Source organism: Eschrichtius robustus, chromosome 18 (genome assembly GCF_028021215.1).
Source record: "Eschrichtius robustus isolate mEscRob2 chromosome 18, mEscRob2.pri, whole genome shotgun sequence".
Classification (NCBI taxonomy): domain Eukaryota; kingdom Metazoa; phylum Chordata; class Mammalia; order Artiodactyla; family Eschrichtiidae; genus Eschrichtius; species Eschrichtius robustus.
Genome location: NC_090841.1, coordinates 25,460,717 through 25,479,449, shown reverse-complemented (window position 1 = coordinate 25,479,449; position 18,733 = coordinate 25,460,717). Strand labels below are relative to the sequence as shown.

Genomic DNA, 18,733 nt, shown 5'->3' with positions numbered 1-18,733 from the left:
AGACTTATAAGTGGAATATGATATATTTATAATAAAATTTAACTTGTTTTAAAAATATATTGATGATTTGGGATTTTTTTTCTCTCCATTATTTGGTAGAAAAGTATTTTCATTGGAAACTAGAAAGTTGATGGTTAACACGTTGGTGAGATGATAAAATGCCATCCTCAGATCACTTCTAACCTGAGCTATGGAAAGTTATAGACAGATGAACTAGAATATTGAGCTAACCATCACCAAGAGGGTGATTTTCTAAGAGGGCAGGGTATTCGCCACTGCATCTTCCATGAATTAAGCAAAAAATATACTCTCCTCTCCTGCCAATTTCCTTATTTCCCTTAAAAAATCCAGTAGACCTAGAATCAATTCATAAAGACTCACTTTAAAATATATTTTCAAAAAATATATATAAATATATATATTTTCAGTGGGTTCCAAGACTTGTCACCTGCTGTATAATGTAGAAATTTATTTTCTTTCCCCTACATGCTTATTGCTCAAGACTCGGGATCTCAGTACTGGTTTAAGTCTCTTCACCTTAATTCATATTCTTCATGATTTCATAAGCTTGGATCATATGCTTCTTCATAAATTTCATCTTTTAAAATCATGGAGTATTTCTTAGTAAATATTTGAATCATTTAAGTCCTTAATCAGTTAATTATCTTAATTACCTTTTCTTCTTTTTTTATATAACTACCTTTACCTGTATTTCTAGAAATATGATAACAAGAACTGTACAAAATAGTAGGAGGTATATAAATCCTCCATAGTTTTATACCAAGGCAGGATGCTTTCTCTTTCATTTCCAAAATTCTTTTCAAAGTAACTCAAAATACGAAATGATACCTTAGTGCTTTGAATGAGTTAAGTTACCCAGAAGAAAGAAAAAAAATTAATTTCAGGGAGAATTCTCAAATATCTTTTACAATAGATTTTTCTTCTTATAGCCCAAAAGTTACCAGTACCATGTGATTATAATTGCTTCTAACTCTGGCCAATTCAACCAATAGGCACAAAGTAACTTAAAGCAGCATGAAAAAACTCTCAACAGAATCATTTGAAATATGAGCTGTTAACAAAATTTTCTATGATAAGGTCACAGCAAGAAACTGGTTTAAACGTCGGTTTTCAAAAATAAGAACAATTTTAATATAAATATATTTATTGTCAGTAATAATTAAAAAGTTAAACAAAAGAATAAACTAAAAACACAAAATGCGGGCTTCCCTGGTGGCGCAGTGGTTGACAATCTGCCTGCCAATGCAGGGGACACGGGTTCGAGCCCTGGTCTGGGAGGATCCCACATGCCGCAGAGCAACTGGGCCCGTGAGCCACAATTACTGAGCCTGCGCGTCTGGAGCCTGTGCTCCGCAACAAGGGAGGCCGCGATAGTGAGAGGCCTGCGCAGCGCGATGAAGAGTGGTCCCCACTTGCCACAACTAGAGAAAGCCCTCGCACAGAAACGAAGACCCAACACAGCCATAAATAAATAAAAAATAAATAAATAAATAAAAATTTAAAAAAAAACAAAACACAAAATGCTTCCTAAAATGTAAGTAAATAATATATCACATCCACTATCCAAAACTGTTCCAAGAATAAAAAACAGAGACTCTGCTAGAAGTAAAAAGATACCATAACCAGCCAAACACGAATACGTAGAAATCAGTAAATTAGCAGGATAAAAATGTCTTAGAGATATCATTACAAAAAAATACATGACAGAAAATTTCACTCTGTAAAAACACCAGCTGTAAGTTTGCTTTTCTATAATACTATATTCAGCATGTACATCCACCAGAATAATCCATTCAAAAATACTTAAGAATAAATTTAACCAAGGTGATGAGACTTGTACACTGAAAATTATAAAACATTGCTGAAAAAAATTTAAAAAGACATAAACAAACAGAAATTCATCTATGTTTACAGAATAGATGATCTAATATTAAGATGACAATACTACCCAAAATGATCTATAGATTCATTGCAATTTCTATCAAAATCTCAACCTTTTTTTTTTTCATAAATAGAAAAAACCTATCCTAAGATTCATGTGGAATCTCAAGGGACCCTGAATAGCCAAAACAATCCTGGAAAAGAAAACAAAGTTGGAGGTCTCATACTTCCTGATTTCAAAACTTACTATAAACCTATGGTAATTAAAACAGTGTGATACTGACATAAGGACAGACATATAAACCAATGGAGTAGAACAGAAAGCCCAGAAACAAACCATCACATATATGGTCAGTTGATTTTTTACAAGATTGCCAAGATCATCCTATGGAGAAAAGACAGTCTTTTCAACAAATGGTGCTGGGAAAACTGGATATCCACATGCAAAGATTGAAGTTGGATACTTACTTTACACCATATACAAAAATTACATCAAAATGGGTTAGAGACCTAAATGTAAGACCTAAAATTGTAAAACTCTTAGAAGAAAACATAGGGGAAAATTCATGACATTGGACTTGGCAATGATTTATTGACTATAACACCAAAAACACAGGCAACAACAACAAAAAGATAAATTAGACTTCATCAAAATTAAAAACTTTTGTGCATCAAAGGATACTATCAAGAGAGTGAGAAGACAACCCACAGAATGGGAGAAAACATTTGCAAATAATATATCTGAGAATGCCTTAATATACAGAATATATTAAGAACTCTTACAGTTCAGCAACAAAAAGACAATGAAATTAAAACATAGGCAAGGAACTTGAAAAGGTATTTCTCCAAATAAGATATATAAATGGTAATAAGCACATGAAAAGATGCTCAATATCATTGGTCACTAGGGAAATGCAAATCAAAACCACGAGTTACTACTTCACACCCATTAGGATGGCTATTATAAAAAGCAAACCAAAAGGAACACAGAAACAAAACAAAACAAAAAAACAGGAAATCACAAGTGTTGACAAGGATGTGGAGGAACTGGAACCCTCATGCGCTGCTAGTGGGAATGTAAAATGGTGTGGCTGCTATGGAAAACAGATTAGCAGCTCCTCAAAAAGTTAAAGGTAGAATTACAATATGATTCAGCAATACCACTCCAACATATATACCTAAAAGAAATGAAAGCAGGGACTCAAACAGATACTTGTACTCCTGTCTTCATAGTAGCATTATTCACAATAGCCAAAAGGTAGAAACAACCCAAGTGTTCATCAACATATGAATGGATAAACAAAAATATTATTCAGTCATAAAAAGGAATGAACGTGTGAGATATGCTATAACATGGATGAACCTTGAAAACATAATGCTAAGTAAAATAATCTAGAGACAAAAGGACAAAAAGGTGTATGATTCCTTGTGACCACCTAGAGGGGTGGGATAGGGAGGGTAGGAGGGAGACGCAAGAGAGAGGAGATATGGGGATATACGTATATGTAGAGCTGATTCACTTTGTTATACAGCAGAAACTAACACATCATTGTAAAGCAATTATGCTCCAATAAAGATGTTTAAAAAAAAAAAGTGTATGATTCCATTACATGAGGTACCTAGAATAGACAAATTCATAGGGACAGAAAGTCACATAGTGGTTACCAGGGTCTACAGGGAGGCAGAGAATTTATTATTTAATGGTTATAGAGTTTCTATTTGGGAATATAAAAGAGTTCTAGAAATAGCTAGTGGTGATGGTTTCACAACATTGTGAATGTACTTAATGCCAGTGAGTTGTACACTAAAAAAAATGATTAAAATGATAGAATGGATAAACAACAAGGACCTACTGTATAGCACAGGGAACTATATTCAATATCCTGAGATAAACCATAATGGATAAGAATTTAAAAAAGAATGTATACATACATATAACTGAATCACTTTGCTGTACAGAAGTTAACACAATATTGTAAAACAACTATACTTCAATTAAGAATAAATATTCAGTAAAAGAAAAAAAAATTAAATTAAAAAAATGGTTAAAATGGTAAATTTCATGTTATGTACATTTTACCACAATAAAAAAATAATAATCTATTTGGTGAATACCTAATTATCTCCCACTGCTGCTGAAACCTATTTTGTTTAGATTTCCAAATTACTATTAAATGTACTGTGTGTGTGTACACATGCTTGTAAAATGGATCTCTCTTGAAAAACAGACCCTGGTATGTTGGGCACATCAGATATCCTAGAACACACTTTCAAAAATTCCAAATAATTATAGCTGCACTCCAACTTGATAGCTGTTTCAGTTATTTATCTACTTCAAAATTAACAGGTACAGCTGAAGGAAGAATATCCACAAATTCTGCTGATGGTCCAAAAGTATATGTTTATAGTCCAAGTGCTAAAAATGAACTTATTACCTGATAGAGCATGATAGGTTCTATATTGTATCCTAAGGTATCTGCAAAGTTCTTAGCGATGACTGTTTTTCCACAACCCTACAAATGGAAACACAATCATTCAAGGGATAAGTCAAAACAACCAAAAGTCAGGAAACAGAACTTAGCAGTGAGGCTGTTATTCTTACTTTTCCTCCAATTAAACATATGTCCTTAACCATGTGAGACTGCATCATTTCAGCCAGTAGTTGTTTATGGCTTAAAGTTTGTATAAAACGGTCTGATGTGCAAGGTTGACTTAATGGCCTGGTCCCAGCTGGCACCTATAATTAAAGAGAGGTAAATATAATATGCACATGTTTTTCTCAAAATAATAGTTAAATGAAAGCATACAACTGCCATTTAAAAGCCCCTACTAATTTCCTGCTCAATTCAATTATATACTGTTTTTGATATTTCAATAGAGCAACAATTATTTTCTCATTCACACATCTGATGATCGTCTTCATCAAACTTCCAAATCAATCATCCCTCTAAAATTAAAGCCCTATGCTGTCAGACATTTTCATATGAATCAAGTAATTTTCATACTATTTATAACTTATAATAACAATGTCACTGCTTGAGAATGAAGGTTTTTGCCCAAATTTCAGTTACAAGCACAGAATTTAAAATCAGTCTACTGGGATTCTCCAAAATCACCAAAGATCTCCTGATTTCTAAACTGTCCACAAATCTTCTTCCACTCTTATTTTAGTTTGCCACTCAGAAGCATCTGTTCTTAAAATCTCCTCCCATCCTTCACACCTACTTCCTTTTATTTCCTATCTCCTCTTTAGTAAACTCTCCTGGATTTCCATGCCCTGCTGGGGACTCCAGACTTGATCATACTGTAGACAACACAAACCCTAAAGAGTTACAAGTTTGGAAGTGACAAGATCAGATTTGTTTTTAAGAAAGATCATCCTGGTGGTAACATAGAAGGCTAACTTGAAGGGCCGGGAGGCAATGATGTTAGAAAGCCATTACCAAAGGGAAGCAAATAACGAAAGCTCGCTCACATCTCATGTCCCTGGACATTCTGTTCAAACCGCCTGAAATGTCCTATCACCTTTCTACTCCTGGGCCACTGGAAAACTCCTGTGTCATAAGACTTAGCTCAAGCCCCATCTCCTCTCTGAAACTTTCTCTACTCCTTCTCCTGACTCCTGGTGTTACTTCCGTCTCTACATCTCCGTAGCCATTCCAATGCAGTTCTTACTCATCTGCCTCTATCTTAGACTGTCAGCTGTGAGGTCACTCATCTGAAGGAGACAGAAGAGTGTCGTGTGAAGTGTGCTGTCTAGAAGGCCCAGCTGTGCCATTTGGTAGCTGGTGACCATGGGTGAACTGATTACCCTCTTCACATCTGTTTTCTAATCTATAAAATGGAGATAATAAAAGTTATCTCCGGGGTTACTGGGGGATTTAAATGGCATAATATATGTGAAGAGAAAAATACAGTAACTAGTACACCACAGGCACTGAGTGGATTTTAATACAGAGCCTGGCTCATGGTAGGCATAATCAATGTTTCCTTTGATGATTGAGTAAATACAGTGACCTGAATAAGTATTACTAATATCACGTTCAAACAAACAAAAAAGCCTATCATGAATGCTTGCTCTGTCGTAACATAAGAAGGCAAGCATTTATTCTTTCCTACCTTCAGTTACAATCTAATCGTCAGCATTTTTCAGGCTGTGTTTCCTAGTGTCAGCTTCCTATCACCTCTTAGGGTTCTTAGGACCCTCAAGGGAAGGGTTAGAAAAACGGGAGGCAGAGCAAGCAGTTGGAGCTCTATGACCAAATATCGTTCCCCTCCTCTCAAAAATTGTTCAACTACAAGTGCTCCTCTTTTAACTGTTTCATGTAGCTGACAAAGATTTGATTTGAAAAGAGCATTCCTGGGCTTCCCTGGTGGCGCAGTGGTTGAGAATCTGCCTGCCAATGCAGGGGACACGGGTTCGAGCCCTGGTCTGGGAAGATCCCATGTGCCGCGGAGCGACTGGGCCCGTGAGCCACAACTACTGAGGCTGCGCGTCTGGAGCCTGTGCTCCGCAACAAGAGAGGCCGCGATAGTGAGAGGCCTGCACACCGCGATGAAGAGTGGCCCCCACTTGCCGCAACTAGAGAAAGCCCTCGCACAGAAACGAAGACCCAACACAGCCATAAATAAATAAATAAATAAACCCAAAGTTTTAAAAAAAAAAAAAAGAGCATTCCTTAGTTGCTAAAATATGTTTGAAAACAATGACTATTTCTTACCAAGGACTCAGAACACAAAACGCTTTCATTAATAAACACTTTATTTGATTTTCCCAGAGGCTGACTTTGGTTTTTGATGAAAAGCTATCCCTATGTTTCTCCTGAACGTTTCCAGTTTGCAAACATACATGACTCTGGATATATAGATATACAGATACACGTACATAGATGTGATGCTATGGAACCAAAGAAGACTTATAAGGGAATCATAAACCCAATTTAGGTCATAAAAATGGACAGAACAAGGCATATCTTAGGAAGTACAAACCTTGATTCACTCATTACCTTAATGGTCACCTCTTTTTCTGCAATCCGGATGGTCACAGAAGCTTGGAAGACACGGTTTTCAGTCATCTTCTCCACTCTCACAACCTCTTCAGGAAGCACAGAGCTTCTTGAATCTTGGAGTTCAAAGCGCTGTAAAATTACCAGAAAGACATGTAATTTACTTTTTATTTTAGTTTTAATGTTGGATATCTGGAAGGTTCCATCTTAATTAGAACTGAAACCCACTCTATGTTATAAAAATAAAGGTAAAAAAATTAATGAGAATTTTTCCCCCTATTTTTACAGATACCATTCATTCTACTTAAGCTAATTACTAAGGTGATATGAAAATAGTCCCTAAAATTTACTAAATGCCAAGAAATGGAATCGCTGAGTTCCTGATCTGGTAGAAGTTTGCAGCCTACAATGCTTGATAATCGAAGGTTCCAGTTTCCTAGAAAAGGATAATGAGACTCTTGAAAACATGCTAAAGGAAATTAAAATAAGGCCTATATCAGTTCATTTCTTAAATCAACCTAAGTTAATAGCTGCCTGGACACCAGTCTGCTGATTGCTGGTGTGGTTAGTTTAACTGATTACAATAAAGTATAACAATCAATCTTCCACAGTATCTGGCACAGTGTCTTCTACAGTGTAGGTTCTCAATATTTGTCAAACTGGATTTAAAAGGCCCAGACCATTGATTCTTTCTCCATGTAGGCCAATGATCAATGTTCTAACACTAGGTTACATCCCCTAATCCCAGCTCGTTATATAAAAAATGCACACAGAGAACACAAATAAGTATATGAAAAATGAGGATACTAATTGAAAATTAATTAAATCCTATGCCCTACTAAGAGCAGTATGTTCAATATGAGGAGCTTAACTCATTTTTAGTGTTAAACAGGCAGAAATTATTCCCCCCAAATCCTACAATACTTTTAGAACATTATCACTACAGTGAAAGAGTTGAAACTCAATGAAAGAACAGATTACTGCTTATTCAACAGAATGACTCAACTCTAGAAAACATATTTTGGGGAAGAAAATTATTTTCAACTTCAACACTGTAAACATAACAGCCCAGATCATGTCTTCATTGCAGTGTCTTAAGTACTCAAGACAATCATTCCTCTTCCCAAGCCTAAGAAAAATTGTTTATTTGTGCTACCATAAAAAACATAAGTTTTATACTTTACACGATTTATATATGCAAACTCCCATGGTGTCACACAATGTGGTAGGAATTGCTTCCATGCTGTAGACAAATAACAATCATTGACACCATAATTTCATGCCAAAAAAAAAAAAAAGGGTACACTGTATTTTAAGGAGGTTCAATTGGAAAGGAGTAAAGCCTTAGCCAAGTAATTAAATTCATTGGAATTCAGAACCTACACTCATTAAATTCTAAGAAAATATATATATGAGCTTAAAGGTATGTTTTCACTCTAGCCATAGTAATGTCAGTTTAACTTGATAATAGGGTTAATGTCAGAGCATTTATATTCCAGAAATGAACACTAATGCCTTGAACCACACTTGCTGTACTGGTTATGTCCTTATAAATAATTCAAACTAAAATATTTCAGTAGAATAAAAATAGTAGGCTAGAATACACTAAAATAGGAAAAGAACTCAAGGTGCAAGGTGAGTTGCCATTTGTTGGCATAGGAAATTTAAAGACTCTTAATCAAAAAGGAAATTGAGGAGTAAAACAGATATATAATTCTTCACATAATTAAGGCAAGAAAAGACAATCACTTTTTCTTCTCTTACATAAGTAACAAAATTCCCCTTTTTCCTTTTTTTTTTAAAACTCTACAATCAGATTTGAAATAATTCCTGTTTGTAACATGGACCCTCAATCAGTGCTCTATGTTCCCCTTAATTATAAAGGTCAAAATAAAGGCCAAACAAAATGAAGCAGCACTGACTACTTTCTTTCGAAAACTCAACTCTTTAAAGGTATTCTATAACTTTATAGAATTTGTATGACTAATTTTGAAATTAGAGACCAGAAACGCATCAAAGTGTTTTCTTAGTAAAAATGAAGACCTTTGTTCATAACGGACTTATCTAGACACTGAATACCTTCTCCTGGTCGTGTCACAAAACTTTACATTGCTTCATTTTATCAGAACTCTGACATTTTCTTCTACCCTATGTACCCTTGTTCCCAAGGCAGTGGACTTTGTGCTGATGGGCATCTAGGGAGCTCATCTGTAATCACAGCCTCTTTCCTTAAACACTAGGTACTCTATTTCAATGACCAATGCCAAAGTAGCTCAGATGTTAATTAAATCAAAGATGAGTTCTAGTTCTGTTTTTCAGAGCCTGGAATGAATCTTTGAGTGAACTATACAGTCAGACTGGTAGTTTCCTAACTCCTTGAGCATAGGAATTAATTTCCCCATTTCCAAATGGTTCCTCATTATCTCCTTAACATCCTTCCACCTTCTCCTCTTTCCCCTCCCTCTCCCTCACCCTTTCTCACACACACAGCAAACCCCTTTCTTCCCTTTCATCAGTGGCTGCTATTTCACTGTCCCTAGCCCTGCTTCTATTCTTTGCTGTCTCTTCTACTTCCCTTTGCCTCTTTATTGACCATTACTTTCCCCTTGCTTCTTTATGTTTTTCTTTTAGATTCTGCCCCTAACTATACTTTTTAGCATTTATGAGGAATGGCTTTTTGTTAGTTTTATTTTGTTATTATTATTATTGACATCACCAGTCAATGAAAATACTGTCTCTTGGGTTGGCTGATATATGAAATAAAATCCCACTGAAGTAACTAGAATCTATTGTTCCACTCTTCTGAGCCCTTCTCACTATTATTAGCTGCATAGAGAGTACTTCTCTACTCCCAAAGACCCTGTGTATTCTTTGGGATAAGGGAGAAACTAACACCATTCCATATGTCAAATTCTGGCCTCCAGAAAATGAAGGGCCTATACACAAGACCACAACAGCTTAGTGTTCACATTCTACCTTCTCCTTAGAAATCTATACACCTTGACCCAAACTGTGTCAGAAAAACAAAAACAGTCTTTCATAAAAAGGAATTATTTGGGGTGAGTCAATGACTTTCTGCCAAGGGTCCGCTTGAAGTGGCTCCCACTGGCCAAAACCTGGGATAATTTTAGCATCAAAATAAATGACGATAGTAATCAATTATAACCCACTGAATAAAATAGGGATCCATAAGTGCATATTGATATAAATGAATAAATAAATACATGGAGGAGAATAAAAAGCTCTTCCTTAGTGTAGCATGCCTACTAATAAATGCAGAAGGAATGTTTACGCCCCATTACTGACATGACAATGCCTCCACATGTGGAAAAGAAGAGAAGACAAGGGAAAGAAAGAAAGATGGAGAAAGAAAAGTAGGAAAGAAGGGTAAGAGAGAGATGAGAAGAAGGGAAAAGAAGGGACAAGAAGAGAAAATGGGAAAGGTAAGGAAAGAAAGTGAAGCAGATACATACTTTTTTTTTTTTAACATCGTTATTGGAGTATAATTGCTCTACAATGGTGTGTTAGCTTCTGCTTTATAACAAAGTGAATCAGCTATACACATACATATATCCTCATCAGATACTTACTTTTAAAACAACTTCCACAGCCATCTTCCCTTCATGTCCTAGTAAAACAGTGTACGGGTAAAGCCACCGGATTGCATGTTCGATTGACATCATAGGAAAGGAATCCTATTTAGGAGGAAAAATACATAGGAATGAAGAACACCTAAAATAATCACAGAAAATTTAACCAAAATGTACATATGACATTGAAATTGCATTATAAACAATACCCAATAAGTTTCTCATGTTTTCCAGAAGTCTACAAAAGCAAATATTCATTGTTTCCTCTTCCTGTTCCACACCCTTTCCCTTGGTAAACTCACCCACTCTCATCTTTCAGCTGCCGTGTATGTGTTGATGGCTCCCATGTCTCTGTCTCCAGTCCTGACCTTTTTCTTGAGCTCTAGACCTAAACTCTCAATTGCCCATTAGATGTGACTCTATGGATATCCCATAGACTCCCATTCAGCGTGTCTGAAACTACATGTCTGAACACATTTCCCTATCCTACTCATTGCAAAGTACCTTCTCTTTTTCCTCTACTCCTAATCTGAGTTAATCTCATCCACATACTCCTAGCTTCACTGTTATAACTACAAAGTTAGAAAGTGTTCATTATCCTCAAATCCTTCCCCCCAGATTGCTTTCCCAATTCGGTTTACCCTACTTTAAAAAGTCTACTAACAAGGACAACTAGGGAAATTTCAATATGGACTGTCTATTAGATGACATTACAGAATTATTGTTAACACGCTGAGGGGTGTGATAACAGTGTTCTGGTTATGTAGAAGAATGTTCTAATTCTTAGAAGTTGCATACTGAAGTACTTAAGAATACTGACTACAATTTACTTTCAGAATTGTTTAGAAAAAAAAAAGTGCAAACAAAAGTGGCAATATGTTAAAAGTTGGTGATTCTAGTTAAAGGGATTATGGATTTATGTTTTGCTATTTTTGAACTTTTTCTTAGATCTGAGAACTGTCAAAGTAAAAAGTTCCAAGGAAAAAACAAAAAGAATGAAAAGTAGAAGATGTGATAAATAGGAGGAAAAATGCTGTTCCAGATGTATAGAACAGTGTAAACAATACCTGGGAAACCTAACTCACTGACCCTCAGGAAACGTAAAATAAAAAGCAACAAGAGATTAAAAATAAGTCTCTTGTCTAAGTGGTGTCACTACTACCTTGGATTATGCTCTCCTTAGCAGAGTCTCCTACCTGTTCCCTGTGCATCCACGCTCCCCCCACCTCACCTCGCTGCCAGCAGAGGTGTCTTCCTCCAACATATATCTGATTGCCACACATCCCATCTACTTAATAATGTCTAATGGGCCACTTCTTCCACACCAGAAAATCCAGCCAACTTCACTCACCATGCAAAACACTTCACAATAAGGTCCTAACCTTTCTCTTTGGCACACATGCTGGCTCCAGTGATACAATTTATTATCATTCTCCGAAAAACACACCAGGCCCTTTTGTGATTTAACACCTTTGGCCCATGCTGTTCCCTCTGCCTGGGGAACACTCCAGACACTACTGTCATGACCTTCGTGAAACTGTGGTGGACAACGTCTGTTTTTCACCAAATCCCCTCACCCATTTTCCTCCTTCATGTGCCTCCCAGCTTTCCCTTCCAACAGCCAGCTGCTGCAGGTCTTTCAGAGAAAACTGCCCTTGAGCTCCTGGAGCCAGCTTGGCTCCCAGAGTGGGAGAGCAGCTAGTGCCTGGGAACGTGTGCCCCCTGGGACGATTACTAACCAGTGAGACTGATGGTGCTGAGTGCGAAAGTCCCAGCTCCCCTGCCTCAGGTTGGGGCGAGTCTGAGGCATGACTTACACTGCCGCAGACCTCTGCATGATCAGGTAGAAGTCCTCCTTCCCTCTGTGGAACTTTCACCTGAGCTGCATGTCTACCTTCCCCCGTCCAAGGCTGTAAGCTCTTTAAGGACTCAGAACACATCACTGGTCTCTGCACAGTTTCCTGGGCTGCACAGCAAATTAATCTCAGGTCTTGCAATATTTATAGAAGAGTATAACAAGGTAAATGGAAATGATTAATCTCCAAGGGTTAACTTTTAAGTTTTCTTTGCCACATTTGGGTATACCCAAATAATTAAATTTTAATAAATTAAAATAATTTCATTAAGAGTCATTAATTAAATTAATAGTCATTAATTTATTTTATACATACCAGAATTTGAACTGCAGCTGGTAAACTATCTAAAGGAAAATCTGGAAGTCCAAGACTAGAAGATTCTTGGGAACAGAGAGTGGTGGCAAAGGATAAGAGTTGAGAAATTCTAGGGGAAAACAAGAAGTGATATTAAATTTTATTCTAATAGTTATAATACATAAAATCTGTTAAATATAAAATAGCTGGGCCAATTTAATTAATCGAAAAAGTTGACATCCACTATTTAATTTTTAGGGAATAGTTCCATATTATAATATTCCATTTCAAACTCAGAAGCTGATTAGGTTCACAGATATATTTCTTAAATCTGTCCCAATATGTGAGGTTTTTCATAACCTGGCCCAAAACTACTCTGCCAGCATCACCTCCCACCTTTCTCAATCTAAATCCAAACTCCAGCCTCTGGGAGCTTTTCATAGATCCAAGAATAAGGCATATACTCTCATGCCATGCTTTAAAAACTTTTTCTTAGAACTCCTTAATTCCATTCTCTATCAGTCAAAAGCCTACTCATTCTTTAGGACCCATCTCAAATGCCAATGCCTTTGTGAAGCCCTTATAAAGTCTCAAGCACAACATCCCCCAATACTCTGAAATTATGGCCCTTACCACACTGTGTTAAAGTAAGGTATTTATACACATATCTGTAAACTCTACTAGATGTTTGAGTTTCTTGCCATCAAAGATCATGTCTTATTAACTTTATCATTAGCTGGTTCCATAGCTACTGAAAAATTCTTCAAACAGTTGTTGAATGAATGAATGAATCAGTTGATCAATGAATGGGCAAAAACAAATTCAATGTTAAGTGTCCATATATATATCTGAAATACTTACTTCTCAGCAGAAACATTGGCTCCAACTGAATACAACAGTTTAAGTTGGTCCTAAAATAACATAAAACATATCAAATTGATTAATAAGGAATGTAACAGATTAAATGCAAATGTTTGACAGACATAATTCAACCTTTTAATTAAACAGACACTATGTAATTAATAGCAAAAAATCATTTCTTGATACATGTCATTTCTAAAAGAAGAGTTGGTCTTTTTAAAAAATCTTTCAGACAAATAATACCACAATAGCTTTTCTTTCTAATTTCCAGAGATTTTCTTTACCTTTATATCCATTTTTCTTTCCATCAACTACTGAGGGGGACATCTACAAACATAGTAACATTTTTATAGTAATTGAATTTATTATAAACAGGAAAACTATTTAAAAAATAAATTATCCTTAAGGGAAGAGGGGCAAGATGGAAGAGGGGATTAAGAGATACAAGCTACTACGTATAAAATAAGCTACAAGCACGGGGAATGTAGCCAATATTTTAGAATAACTTTAAATGAAGTATAATCTATGAAAATATCGAATCACTATGTTGAACACCTGAAACTAATATTGTAAATCAACTATACTTCAATTAAAAATAAATAAAAATTTAAAAATAAAATAAATTGTCCTTGTCCCTACTTACCTGGAAGGGTAGATAATAAATATCTCTGGCTTGAAATCGAGACCGGAGCGGGGGATCTAATGGATTCCCAGAGTACCTAGGTACTGGCAAGCCCAAGGCGATCACTCGGAAATCTTCACTAACTCGGACAATCTTCCAAGCATCCAATTCTGTTTTGGTATGATCCTAAAAGAGTAAGAAATCAAAAATTGCAGCATAATGATAGAGATCACAACTGCAAGAGCCAGGCTAAGGAATTTATGTCCTGACTGCTGGGTAAACTGTATTTGAGAATGCTCTCGAAGCCAAACTGTCAAGGAAGGGAGCAAAGTGGAATCAGGAACAGGATACCAGGGAAGGCTCACAAAATGAAGACTGGTGTTTGAAAGGAGAAGCATCCAGGAACAAAGGTGATGTGGGTCAGATCTCTAAACCCTAGTCAATAACACAAAGGAACAGTCGAAGAGCAAGGAAAATAAACTGGTTCAAGCTAGAAGTCATAAAATGGTACTTCTAGAGGGGTAGACCACCAGCAGAGCAGAGACTGCCCAGGGACCTTCAATAAATAACTATGTTTATGGATATATTTCTACCAAGGTATGTTAATAATAATAAGTAACATTCTTTGAAAACTTAATACATGATAAGCACTTTCCATGAATTTTTCTCATTTAATTTTCACCAGAATCCAAATAGACATTTAATTCCTTTTCATGGATGAATAAACTGACGTTCAAAGGAGTTACATAACTTGCCCACATTCCTGCAACTACCATATGGTGGAGCTGAGACCGGAAACAGCGTAGATTTTGCAGTCACAGATCCTGGCTCTAGTGCTTGGTGCACATTCTAGCTAAGTGACCAAAAACTTGTTAGCATACCCTCTGAGCCTCAATTTTCTCATGTATAAAGTGGAAATAATATCACCGATATTACTATGGCTGTTACGAAAGTTAAACGTGATAATGCATGTGAAAATGAAAGTGACTGGTCCACAGCAGTCACCTGTTAAATGTCATACCTTCCTTCTCTGCCTGACCCTTCCAATGGCTCTTCACTGTTCTTCAGCCTTTGAAGAGCCCCCCAGTCCCTTGCTGTTGTCCTCTTTATACCCTCTTGTATCACGGCATCTAAAGACTTCATTGCACTTATTCATTAATTCAACAAATAGTCATTGAGCACCTACCATGTGCCAGGCATTGTTCTAAAGTTTGAGATAACAACAAAGACAAAATTCCTGGCCTAGTGAAAGTATGATCTAGTAGAGGGAGGCAGACAATGAGCTAAAAACATAAGTAAATAAATCATGTGGGATATTAGAAGACTCTGTGGAAAAATATAGAGCAGAGTAAAGGAGTATGGGGGCAGAGGGCACATTGAAGTATTTAATAAAAGGGTGAGGGCAGGCTTCATTGGTAATACATGCAGACCTCAGAGATACTGCAGGTTCGGTTTCAGACCACCACAATAAAACACATATCGCAATAAAGTGAGTCACAAAACTTTTTTGGTTTTCCAGTTCGTACAAAAGTTACGTTTACACTACACTGTAGTCTAATAAGTATGTGATAGCGTTATGTCTAAAAAATGCACATACCTTAATTAAAAAATATTTTATTGCTAAAAAATGCTAACCATCTTCTGAGACTTCAGTGAACAGTCAGCTTTGCGCTGGTGGAGGATCTTGCCTCGGTGTTGTTGGCTGCTGAAGGCTGGGATGGCCGTGGCAGTTCCCTAAGATAAGGCCACAGTGAAGCTCGCTGCATCAATTGACTCTCTGTAGCAGGCACTGCTGTTTGATAGTATTTGACCCGCAGTAGAACTTCCTTCAAAACTGGAGTCAATCCTCTCGAACCCTGCTTCTGCTTTATCAACTAAGTTTATGTTCTAAATTCTAAATCATATGTTGTCATTTTAACAACCTTCACGGCCTCTTCATCAGGAGCAGATTCCATCTCAAGAAACCATTTTCTTTGCTCATCCATAGCAAGCAACTCCTCATCTGTTAAAGTTTTACCATGAGATTGCAGCAGTTCAGTCACATCTTTAGGCTCCACTTCTAATTCTAGTTTTCTTGCTATTTCTGTCACCTCTGCAGTTACCTCTTCCACTGAACTCTTGAACGTCTCAAAGTCATCCATGAGAGTTGGAGTCAACTTCTTCCAAACGCCTGTTAACGTTGATATTTTGATCTCTTCCTATGAATCATAAATGTCCTTAATGGCATCTACAATAGCAAATCCTTTCCAGAAGGTTTTCAATTTAGTTTGCCCAGATATGTCAGAGGAATTACTATGGCAGCTATACCCTTACAAAATGTATTGCTTAAATAATAAGACTTGAAAGTCGAAATTACTCCTTGATCCATGGACTGTAGAATGAATGTTGTGTTAGCAGGCATGAAAACAACGTGAATTTCATTGTACGTCTCCATCAGAGCTCTTGGGTGACCAGACGCATTGTCAGTGAACAGTAATATTTTGAAAGGAATTTTTTTTCTGAGCAGTGGGTCTCAACAGTGAGCTTAACAATAAACCATGCTGTAAACAGATGTGCTATCATCCAGGCTTTGTTGTTCCATTTATAGAGCACAGGCAGAGTAGATGTAACATAATTCTTAAAGGCCCTAGGATTTTCAGAATGGTAAACGAACATTAGCTTCAACTTAAAGTCACCAGCTGCATTAGCCCCTAACAAGAGAGTCAGCCTGTCCTTTGAAGCTCTGAAGACAGACATCGACTTCTCTCTAGCTATGAAAGTCCTAGATGGCATCTTCTTCCAATAAAAGGCTGTTTCGTCTACACAGAAACTCTGAAGTTTGGTGTAGCCACCTTCATTAATTATCTTAGCTAAATCTTATGGATAACTTGCTACAGCTTCTACATAAGCACTTGCTGCTTCACTTTGCACTTTTATGTTATGGACACAGCTTCTTTCCTTTAAAACCTCATGAACCAACCTCTGCTAACTTCAAATTTTTCTTCTACAGTTTCCTCACCTCTCTCAGCCTTCAAAGAATTGAAGAGAGTTAGGACCTTCCTCTGGATTAGGCTTTGGCTTAAGGGAATGTTGTGACTGGTATGATCTTCTATCCAGACCACTAAAATTTTCTTCAGCAATAAGGCTGTTTCTCTTTCTTACCATTTGTGTGTTCACTGGAGTAACACTTTTACTTTCCTGCATGAACTTTTCCTTTGCATTCACAACTTGGCTAACTGGTGCAAGAGGCCTAGCTTTTGGCTTGTCTCAGCTTTCAACATGCCTTCCTCATTAAGATTAATCACTTCTAGCTTTTGATTTAAAGTGAGAAACAAGTGACTTTTCCTTTCACTTGAACACTTAGAGGCCACTGTAGGATTATAAATTGCCCTAATTTCAATATTGTTGTGTCTCAGGGAATAGGGAGGCCCAAGAAAAGGGACACAGAGTGGGGAATGAACAGCTGATCAGTGGAGCTGTCAGAACACACATGTATTGATGAAGTTCACCATCTTATATGGGTGTGGTTCGAGGAGCCCCAAAACAACTGCAGTAGTAACGTCAAAGATCAGTGACCACAGATCACCATAACAAATATAATAACAATGAAAAAGTTTGAAATATTGTTACAATTACCAAAATGCAACACAGAGACATGAAGTAAGCAAATGCTGTTAGAAAAATGGTGTCCACTGATTTGTTTGATGCAGGAAACTTCAATTCGTAAATAACGCCATATCTGCAAAGCACACTAGAGTGAAGTGCAATGTAACAAGGTATGCCTGTATTACATTTGAGCAAAGACTTGAAAGGGGTAGAGGAATGAGCCAGGCAGATATCTGGGAGAAAACCATTCCAGAAGAGCAAAGTGCCCGTGCAAAGCACTGATAAGATAGGATAATGCATATCCAGCAGTTTATGGTACAATAAAAAGAATACTAGCAGCTGGAGTGGAATGAAAAAGGAGAAGGATAGAAGGAGATAAGGCCAAAGAGGCAGTAATGGCCCAGATCATCCAAGACCCTGTATTCCATTGTGAGGATTTTAGATTATATTCTGAGTAGAGCAGGAAGGCATTAGAGGTTTATAGCAGAGGAATGACCTGTTCTGCTTCGTGTTTTAAAGCAATCACTAACTGCCCTGGGGGAGCCAGGATGGAAGCAGGGGTTCTAGTTGCGAAGCTCTTACAAACAACTCAGGCAGGCGATGCTGGTAGCTGGGACCTTCAGGGTATCTTTAAATATTTTACTCATTTCTGTCAATATCTACTGGACTTTGAACCCAACAAGTGGACTTTATTCAGCTTTGTCTTCCTGGTGCCCAGCACAGTCTAGAAGCTATTAGGCTTGCTGAGAGAAACAAGAGAAGGGAAAAAGAAGATGGAAAAGGAGGGAGAAAGGGAACAAGAATTAAAAGGAGAAAAAAGAAAGAATAGTTATTAGATAGGCAAACAGAAGTAAAAATCTGGGAGGTCTTCTAACGTGATGTGGAAAACAGAAGAGCCATACAAAACTGCAAACGCATGACTGACTTCAGGCAGTTGCCCAAGATATGCGCCACCTGAACATTTGTCCTCGTTCTGACACAATCATGTCTGATACAACAAGTGGCCAACCCACAGCT

At 37.0% G+C, this 18,733-nt stretch overlaps 1 protein-coding gene across 4 annotated transcripts in view; it reads right to left on the bottom strand.

The window, feature by feature from the left end:
• The window catches only part of VWA8 (von Willebrand factor A domain containing 8), a 372,416-nt gene that overhangs the window by 281,530 nt on the left and 72,153 nt on the right, over positions 1-18,733 (bottom strand). For all 4 annotated transcript variants that reach the window (XM_068526337.1, XM_068526340.1, XM_068526339.1 and 1 more), the window contains exons 6-12: positions 14,153-14,317; positions 13,510-13,559; positions 12,670-12,778; positions 10,499-10,603; positions 6,909-7,040; positions 4,505-4,639; positions 4,338-4,415 (exon numbers count right to left, since the gene is read on the bottom strand). In XM_068526337.1, coding sequence (XP_068382438.1) covers positions 4,338-4,415; positions 4,505-4,639; positions 6,909-7,040; positions 10,499-10,603; positions 12,670-12,778; positions 13,510-13,559; positions 14,153-14,317 — 774 coding nt within the window. The remainder of the gene's footprint in view (positions 1-4,337; positions 4,416-4,504; positions 4,640-6,908; positions 7,041-10,498; positions 10,604-12,669; positions 12,779-13,509; positions 13,560-14,152; positions 14,318-18,733) is intronic.